Here is a 9298-nt window from a genome sequence, read left to right as displayed (position 1 = left end):
GTGACCTCGGCCTTCATCGACCACTTCGGCTTCAACGACGAGGAATTCGGGGAGCAGGAGGAGAGTGTCAAGTGTGTGTCTGCCCGGAACACCCCCCCCACCCCCGCACCCGCTGCCCCACACTCGCTGATGGGGTGCACTGGGGAACAGGGCCACTAGGTGGGACCAGATCCACCTTCTCTGCTGTGGGCCAGGAGCCAGGACTCCTGGGTTCTCGCCCCAGCTGTGCCATGGCTCCTGTCGGTGCCGCGCCTTTTGGGGTGACCCCCCCCCGGCTCATTCACACTAACTGGGGGTTCTGCGCAAACGAACCCCTGTGCTTTCCGGGGGGACGCTGAATGTGTGCGTCTAACCCAGCTTTGCACGCGGTATCCCGTCGGCCCCCCTGCCTCCCCGGGGACCCCCATGTGGCGGGGGGCTGTGTGACGAAGTGGGGGGGAGTCCGGGACAGGCTGACACCCCATAACCCCTCTCCTTGGCTTCCTGCCTCCCCGGAGACCCCGCGTAGAGCAACAGGGTAGCGTCACATCAGACCCACCCCACCACCACCACTGCCGCCGTGGGGCCAGGGTGCTGGCAGTAGTGCCCCCTGCCTGTTGAGCAGCCCCCCCCCTCGGTGTGGGGCACCCCAGCCCCCCCGCAAACCCCTCTCGGCTTCATGTCTCTGCTTCTCTTTTTCTCTCCGCTGCCTCCAGCGCCCACTTCCGCCAACTCAAGAGGTAACAACCCCCCGCACCCCCCTCCCAGACCCCCGGCAGGGGCATGTGACAGCAGCCGGACCCCTCCCCATCCCCAAGAGCAAGGGGGTGGCGAGGAGAACCCCATTTCAACCCCCCCGGCCCTTTCAGGAAATCCCACCATCGGGGACTCAGCTGGGCACGGCTCCAGGCAGCGCAGGGTTAACCGTCCCAGCAGCCCTTGGGGCCCCAACTGCCCTCTGCACCCATGGGCAGTTCCCCCCCCCCCCCCCCCCCGCTCGGGCTGGCACCCCCTTTCCTAGCACATGGGAGGGGAGTGGGGTCTGGTGGTTAGAGCGGGGGCGGGGCTGGGAGCCAGGACTCCTGGGTTCTCTCCCAGCTCTGGGAGGGGAGTGGGGTCTGGTGGTTAGAGAGGGGTCTAGCAGCAGCCCCTCAGCTGCTGGTCTCTTCCCAATGCTTGTGGTGGGGGTGGCCAGCGGCACCCCCCGTTTGATGCGGGCTCGGCCCCCTGTCATGGTGCGTTCTCCGTTCCAGCGCCCCCTTCGACAGGACGGGCAGCCTGAGCTTCTCGCTGAGCGCCGACGACGACAGTGTGAGTGCTCCCCACCCCCGATGTCCCCCTGGCTCTGCGTCCCAACCCTACTGCCCCCCTCACCACCTTCCCTAGCCCCGCATCACCCCCCGCCCCGCCTCTGCTGTGCCCTCTGCCCTTCTCTTAACGCCTGCGCCACCCTCCCATGGTGCCCCCCATTCCCAGCATCACCTCGCCGAGCGCCGATGACAAGCGCATGAATGTTCCCCCCGTGGCCACCCCCTTGTCCCTCCCGTCGTGCCCCCAGCCGGCGCCCTGACTCTGTCCCCTTCCCCCAGCCCAACTCCAACCTGTTTGAAGTCTGCTACAAGGAGCGGATCCAGCAGTTTGATGATGACGACTCGGACGGGGAGGATGCCTGGCAGGAGAAGGAGCTGAGCTACTCGGGGGGCCCCTCGCAGCCCGCAGGGCCCAGGTACTGGCCCCCAGTGACTCCAGGGGGGTAGGCACGGGGCCTTCTGGTCTCGGGGGCAGCCAGGATGCCTGGGTTCTCTCCCTGCCTCTGGGAGGGGAGTGGGGGCTAGTGGTTGGAGCAAGGGGGGCTGGGAGCCAGGACTCCTGGCTTCTCTCCCCAGCTCTGGGATAAATACCAGGTTGGGTGAGCTCATGGATCTGATCAGGGATGGCAGGGAGGGGACGGGATACCAGGGTAGATGGGCCCATGGCTCTTATTCAGGGACAGGGAGTGACGGGATACGGGGTAGATGGGGGAGTGGGGGAGGGGGATACCAGGGCAGATGAGCCCGGGGGGGCTGATCTGGTGGGCGGGGGGGGACGGGATACCGGGGTAGATTGGCCATGGGGCTGATCCTGGGGAAGGTGGGATACTGGGGTAGATGGGCCCATGGGGCTGATCCGGGGGTGGAGGAGGTGGGATACCAGCGTAGATGGGCCCGTGGGGCTGATCTGGGAGGTGGGCGGGAGGCCGGGGTTGATGGGCCTGTGGGTTGGGTCTGGGGAGGGTGCGGGATACTGGGGTCGATGGGCCCGTGGGGCTGATCCGGGGGCAGGGAGCAGGTGGGATACCGGGGTAGATGGGCCCGGGGGGCTGATCCAGGCCCATTCTCTCCCTGCGGCAGGAGGGGGTGGGGGGCTGGCTCTGGGTGGGGTGGTGGTGTCTATGTAATATATGTAAATTAGATGGTGCATATTCATTAAACATGCAAATCAATGCCTCACTTCCTACTTTCGGGTGGTGGCCAGCCCAAGCCGCTGCGCCCGGTGGGTGCCGGTGTTGCCCGCTGGCACCAGGCAATCGGAGCAACGGGCCTCTGCCCGGCCCTGACCCCGCTCTCTGCTCTCCCTTCTCAGGGGGCAGCCCTGACCCGGAGCCTGCAGAGCCCCCAGCTCCGCTCCCCCCCAACGGCGGGGTGGACACCGGGGTGGCTGTGTGGGACAGGCCCGGCTCGGACACCTCCCGCCCCCCCACGGAAGGGAGCTGGGCCCTGTTTACAGACACCCCAGCGCAAACCAGGTGAGACCCAACCCCCTCCGCCCCCCCGCAGGGCGGCCTCATCTTCATTGGCCTCGGGGGGGGCACCAGCTGCTGTGGAAGACGGGATGCCGGGGTTGATGGGCCCGTGGGTCGGGTCTAGGGAGGGGGCAGGAGGCCGAGGTCGATGGGCCCCGTGGGTCGGGGAGGGAGGCCAGGGTCGATGGGCTCGTGGGTTGGGTCCGGGGAGGGGGCGGGAGGCCGGGGTCGACGGGCCTGTGGGTCAGGTCCAGGGGTCGATGGGCCCCGTTGGTCTGGAACGGGGAGGGAGGCTGGGGGTCGAGGGGCCCATGGGTCTGACCCAGTTTGGGGCGTATTTCTGCAGCCCGTCAGACGCCCCGTCAGGCTCTGCCCAGGGACCCCACCCTCAGGAACCGACAAGCAGCAATGTATCTTTGGGGGGAGGTGAGTGTCACCGCGGCAACCTGCCCCCCCTTCCCCCCAGCATTGACCCCTGGGCTGTGAGCCCTGGGGTGGCCGTGGGAGCGGGGCGGGGGTTGCATCACCCTTCCACCACCGGCCCCTGCGGTGGGGGTCTTCCTCGGGGGGGGGCAGGGGGATGGATCTTGAGCCCATGGGTCTGAGCTAAGCCGGGGGAGGGTGTCTGGGCCCGTAGGTTTGATCTTGGGGGCTCTGGGGGTGAGGGTGGCTGGGCCTGTGGATCTGGGCTGGGGGGAGGTTGGGCCCATGGGGCTGGAGGGGGGTGGGGGGGCAGAACGACCACGTTGGTGGGCCCCTAACGCCCCCTCTCTCCAGCAGCCCCCCCGGAGCCCCCCCGTGCGGGATCACCCTGCGAGAGCAGCGACCCGGCGCCGAACGGCCAATCGGCACCTCCGCCCGCCCCCGCCGCAGCCAGGCCAAAGTAACGCCGGGGGCGAGGGGGAGGGTCAAACGCGGGGTGCCAGCGCCCATGGGGGGGGGAGGGCGGGGGGAAGGGTGCCCTAGGACATGGCTGAACCCGGGGGTGGGGCTTGTGGGGTGGGGGAGGAGCCAGCCCTGGCCCCACCCCTCACCCAGCTGTTTCTCCCCCCCAGCACGGAAGGGGCCCCCCTATCTACCTCCGACGCCAGCCAGCGGCTCCCGGGGGCCGCGGCCGCCCCGAAGGCGGAAAACAGCGCCCCCCTTAGGCAGCAGCAGCCAGCAGCCAGGTGAGCTCTGACCCCTCCCCCCCTCCCCCTGGAGGAGCGCTCAGCCGGTGGGGGGTCAGCTCGATGGGGGGCTGCCTGGTGGGAGGGGCTCAGTAGGGGGGATCCCCCTCAGGATCGGGGGGGGCGCTCAGCCTGTGACCCCATCAAATCCTGTGCATGGGGGGGTGTTAAATTGGCCTAGGCTGGGGAGATGGGCCCTGGGTTGGGAGGTCCGGGCAGACGGGGTGGGGGGGTCCCCAATTTGGGAATGGGGGGGGCGATGGAACAGTGATGACCCCCCCCCTTGTCTGTCTCTGTCTCCTCCCCAGATAAAGCTCACAGAGGGCGCCTGGGGAAGCTGCTGATCGTGGGGGGCTGGGGGGAGCCCCCCCTCCCGGAGCCCGGCCCGCCCAAGGAGAGCCCATTCCCGCGGGTGGGGGCAGCATAGGACGGGGGGGCACAGTCCTCTCCATCACAAGATGCTTATGGCGAGACAGCTGAGCCCCCCGCAGGCAGGCTGGTGTGAGCCCCCCCGGCATGGCCCCCCCACCCCCCCCTTTTTTGCACTGAAATCGGCGGCAGGGCGACAGAATTCAAAGCGAATCGTTGGGAGAAGTGACTCTGGGAAGCACTAACCCCGCCCCCCCCGCCGGCCCCCACTTCCCATGCCGGCCCCCCACCGTGCTTCCAACCCCCGAGGTTAGCTGCCCCCCTCACAGCCTGCCCCACCTCCCCCCTCTGCTCCCCTGGTGGCCAGGCACGGGAAGGGGGGCCCCTCCCCACACAGATTAGATTTTAAACCCCCCCCCCCCCTGTTCCAGCATAAGCACAACACCAACTCTACCCCGCCCCCCCCCGTCGGGTCCAGGGCCTCAGCCAGGGGTGGGGCTCTGCCCCCCCCAGAGCCCAGCTTAGTTGTGGGGGGGGGGAGAAATGCTGGAGGGAGGGGGGGGGGCGGAGGGTGGACATGGTGGGCGGGACTAGGAGCTGTTGGGGGTGGGGCCAGGGGGAGTGTTGGGGGCGGGGTTGGGCATGGGTAGGTGGGGCCCATGGGGAGGGGGTGAGTGTGGTGGGTCGGGCTGGGGGTGTGGGGGGGGGGCACTACAAGGGAGGGGTGGAACTCAGGGCTGTGGGATAGATCCGTGTCCCTCCCTCCCCCCGGCTGGTTCTGACCCCCTTTTAACCCCATGTTTTCCGCTCCCCCTTGTTATTTATTTCCCTGGCCTGGGGGGCTGGAGCTGCCCCATCTCCCCCAAGCAGAGGTGTTGGGAGGCAGAGATGGGTCACGCCCCAGGAAACAGCACCAGCCGGTCAGAGTGGAGGAAGGAACAAGTAGTTCCCCTCCCCGCCCCCCCCACCCGGGTACTTTTCAAGTGGGGGAGGGGATGCGAACAGCCCACAATGCACCTGCCCTTTTGGACACCTTCCCCCCTCCCGACTCAGTGGCCTCCCCTCCTGGATCCCACTTCTCACACCAGCACTGGCTCAGACCACAGCCCATCTGCGGGGGAGCAGAGCCGCCTGCCCCCCACCTCCACAGGGACCACAATGGTGCCTGGACCTCCAGCTGTCTCCCCCCCCCCCGGCGGAAGGTCTAGGAGGGCCCCAGTCCAACCCCCGCTCTGATGGTCTCCCCCTCCATTTGCCCCTGCAGGGGAGTTAACTCTTTGTCCCCCCTTCCCCACAATTGGGGGGGGGGGTATCTGGGTACCGAGGGGCAGCTCCCTCCCCCGTGGTAGGGGCCTCAGGTCCCTCAGCCTCCCCAAACCCACCCTGTAGCAAATCTGGAGGGGGGGGCATACGGTACAGAGAGGGGGTCTCTTTCCCTCCCCACCTCAGGGGATTTGGGGCCCTTCAGGAGTGGGGGAAGGTTTATGGGGACCTAGGAAGTTCCTTGCCCCCATAGCTCAGGCTGTAGGGCATGGGGGGCTAGGGGTCCCCCACCAATCAGCAGGTGTCAGCTGAGGGGCTGCCCCCCCATTGCCCCCTCCACACTGATCTTCCCGGCCTCTCCAGAGAGGTTCTGCATTGCACTAGTTTTGGGGGGGATCCCAGGTGCTTGGGGGGGGGGGGGCGAGGCTGGAAGGGAGGCGTGGGGTCTGATCCTCTCCCCTTGCACAAAGAGACTTTGAAACAACACCCCCCCCCCACCCCCGCACGGCCCCTGGCTGGGGGGAGACAGGGCCAGACGCCAGGCCAGATGGGCCTGCGACGCACCTTTCTCCTTTTTAAAAGCACTGAATTCCCCCCCCCGCCCCCCCGGCCCCCTCCCAAAGTCAGCAGTAGCCAACAGTGATGTCCTGGTAGCCATCCCCCCTCCCCCGGCTACCCCTTTAGTGGCAATATTTAAAAGCTCTTAAACAGGAACCAAATCAAGTGGCCTTTTGGGGGTTGGCCCGGGGCCTCCCCGGCCGGCGACCATCCCCCCTGTTTCGTGGGTCCCCGGCTCGTCTCTTTTGTTATTTCGGATGAAAATAAAAAACAATGGTTAAAGCCTGAGCGTGCCGCGGCCTCCTTCCTGGGGGGCGGGGGGCAGCGCGCCGTGGGGGGCCCAGCCCCAGGGATTGCACCCAGGAGCCCGGTCTCCCAGCCCCCCTGAGCCCCACTCCTCCCAGCAGCTGCCTCCCTGTTATCAGCTGGTGCTGGGTGGGGATGAGGCGGGAGAAATCGATTTTATGTCTCTTCCCCCCCACACACCCCCCGCTGCCGGTCTTATCTCTGGCTCTGTTGAACCCACGGGAGATGAAAGTCCAGGCCGGTGCCTGGAGTTGGAAGCAGCAGCCAGGGTGCGTCCCAGAGCCGCCGGCCCGGAGCCCCGGCCCCTCACCATGGACATTCTCGAGACGGACGCCCGCTACCGCCGGAACATTGCGGCTGATGTAAGGAGGGGGAAACTGAGGCACAAAATGGGGACAAGTGGTGGGGGGCGGAGACTGTCAGTGGCGTGGCTCCCAGTTCCCTTCCCCCAGCCCTGCTCTAAGCCACTAGGCCCCACTCCACTCCCAGAGCTGGGAAGAGAACCCAGGAGTCCTAGCTCCCAGCCCCGCCCCCCCTGCACTCAACCCCAGTGTCCTCCGTGTGTCATTGTGCTGCTATTATGGTTCCTGGGACTGAGCCGGTAAATCAAGGTGGGATTTCCCTGCAGCTGTTTCCATTTGCATCGTTTCCGGTAGCCCGCCTGAGCTGGGGGGCCGCTGCTGGGCCCAGAGGGGAAGGGAACCGGGGCTGGTAGCAGGATCAGCGTGGATAGCCCTGATCGCAGTGACGGCCTGGGTGACCTTGAAGGCACAATATCAGTAGGTTTCAGAGTTAACACCCTGTTGGTGTGAATGGGGCAAGCTCATGGCAGAATTGAGGGACAATTAGGAGCAAAGTTAGCTGCCTCTTCCTGCCCAATCTCCTGGGGATTAAATATTTAACAAGGGGCTAGCGCCAGCTGGTTTCAAAGTTAAAGCTGCTACTTTGGCATCAATAGGAGCAGAACTTCACCCTTCGATAAAGCAGCATGAACTTGCTCTTCCTGCTAAACGGTGAAATAGTTGTTAAATTGTGCCATTGGTAGGTTTCAGAGTGAAAGCCCACTAGGGTGAGTGGGCCTGGGCCCAGTGTTTACTTTGGGCGGGTGGATGTTTTAGGGTTGGTGTAGTGCCTGGGTTCAACTGGAAATTCCTGGGGAAAACCTAGCTCGGCTATGAAACTGGAAAGTTGTGGTTGAAGCGATGCTGGCAGTAGCTTTTGGAGTTCACACACAGCGCCAGGAAAGAGGGGCTGGATCAGGAATGGGGTCAGGGATAGAGCAGGCGTAGCGGGATGTTGCTGTGATTGCTCTGGCAGCTAAATTACCAAGGACGATGTGTTACATGAGAGCCGTAGGTTTCAGAGTTAACACTTCATTGAGGTGAATGGGGGGGGGTCACTTCCCAGCCCCACTGGGAGGAGGAGCCAGGAGATGAGACGAGTCGATTTAGCTGGGATATCTTGGTGGGAAAATAGTTAATAAGGCTGGTCTCATTTGGGTTATCAGTAGGTTCCAGAGTTCACGAAAGAGTCGTAAAAAGGGAGTTAAGTTCCCAATTCCAATAATTAGAAGGCCATAGACAGTAACTCCTCACTTAACGTGGTCGTTACGTTCCTGAGAAATGCGACTTTATGCCAAACGATGTTAAGTGAATCCAATTTCCCCAGAAAAATTAACGTCAATGGGGGGTTCGGTTCCAGGGAAATTTATTTCTCCAGACAAAAGCCGCAATAGACGGAGACAGTCGAAGTCTGAAACAATTGAATACTGGACCCAGCGACGAATGATTGTGAAGCCTGGGAGAGGTTGGGGGGTCAGAGGGTGGATATTTCCCGGGGGATGCCTGGCTGCTAAACGATGAACTAGCCCTCGGCGGAGCCCTCAAGGGTTAACACGCTGTTGTTAATGTCGCCTCACACTCTACAAAGGCAGCGGGGGGGGGGGAAACATGATAGACGCCGGGGGGCAGTGACTGCAACCCCTGACCCGGATGATGGGCCCCTGCCGGAGCCGACGACTCCCTCCTCCTGTCCTGACAGTGCCTGCCCGGCCGCACAGGCGCTGACTTTCCAAAGTGCTGGGGGGAAGGGGGGGGAGAGAGATGTGTGTTGCCCCTTTAAGTACGCTCCCCCCCACTTCAAGTACATTGCCCTTTTAAGCAGATCAGACAGGAAGCAACAGCTCCCAGCATGCTCCCCCTGCCCCCCCCTTCTGTCCCCGAGCCCTGTCCCCTCCTTTGCCTTGTGGAGAGGGGGTACAGCGCGGGGGGGGCAGGAGTGGGGGGACATCCTGACATCTGCACCCCTCTCCCCCCCGCACAGCAAGCAGGGGCAGTGGGGGGAGGGCCCCCTGAACCGGTGCTGGGCACCTGCCGAGCCGCATCCCTTGCAGGGAATTTAGGGGAGCTGATAGGGGGGCCCCTGGTTCTAATCCCCACGAGGATCCCACAAGCAGTGCGCAAAGCAGGCAGCTGCCAAACGACCTCATGAGGGAGCATTGCGCAAGTTTAAAGGAGCCTGTTCCCTAATCAGCAACGTACCGACGTTAACGGGGGCAGTGTTAGGTGAGGAGTCACTCTGCACTGGGTTATCGATAGGTGAGCCAGGGATCCGCGTTGATTGTATTCAGTTGGATGTCAGTAGTTTTCAGTGTTAACACCGTGAAGTAACCAACAGGTTCCTTTGGGTGTTGGTTACGACAGATTATCGTTAGGTTTCGGAGTTAACCTAGCAAAATAACTGCCCAGACCCAATTTATAAGAATCGATATGTCTGTTGTTTCCCCCGTTAACTCTGAAACCGAATGACACCCCATTTCCCAACCCTGGTGTGTCGGTAGGTTTCAGAGTGAACACGGTGAAATAGCCAGACT

The 9298-nt window shown here is 63.9% G+C and overlaps 1 protein-coding gene and 1 long non-coding RNA gene across 2 annotated transcripts; both read left to right on the top strand.

Annotated features, from left to right (window-relative positions):
• On the top strand, positions 1–1659 carry LOC113409284. The gene is made up of 3 exons (XR_003370503.1): positions 1–71; positions 1233–1290; positions 1569–1659. It is a non-coding gene; the product is annotated as an uncharacterized LOC113409284 (long non-coding RNA).
• Positions 1660–2614: 955 nt separating this feature from the next.
• LOC112125601 (formin-like protein 5) lies at positions 2615–4438 on the top strand. The gene is made up of 5 exons (XM_026663021.2): positions 2615–2764; positions 3108–3187; positions 3539–3644; positions 3817–3930; positions 4239–4438. The coding sequence occupies exons 2-5, from the start codon at positions 3170–3172 to the stop codon at positions 4355–4357; spliced, it is 357 nt and encodes a 118-aa protein (XP_026518806.1). The 5' UTR covers positions 2615–2764; positions 3108–3169; the 3' UTR covers positions 4358–4438.
• The last annotated feature ends 4860 nt before the right edge of the window (positions 4439–9298 follow it).

The sequence above is a fragment of the Terrapene carolina genome, unplaced genomic scaffold (assembly GCF_002925995.2).
Source record: "Terrapene carolina triunguis isolate 2854851 unplaced genomic scaffold, T_m_triunguis-2.0 Scaffold31910, whole genome shotgun sequence".
NCBI lineage: Eukaryota > Metazoa > Chordata > Testudines > Emydidae > Terrapene > Terrapene triunguis.
The sequence above is the reverse complement of the archived record's forward strand: the minus strand, read 5'-3'. Positions and strand labels throughout refer to the sequence as shown.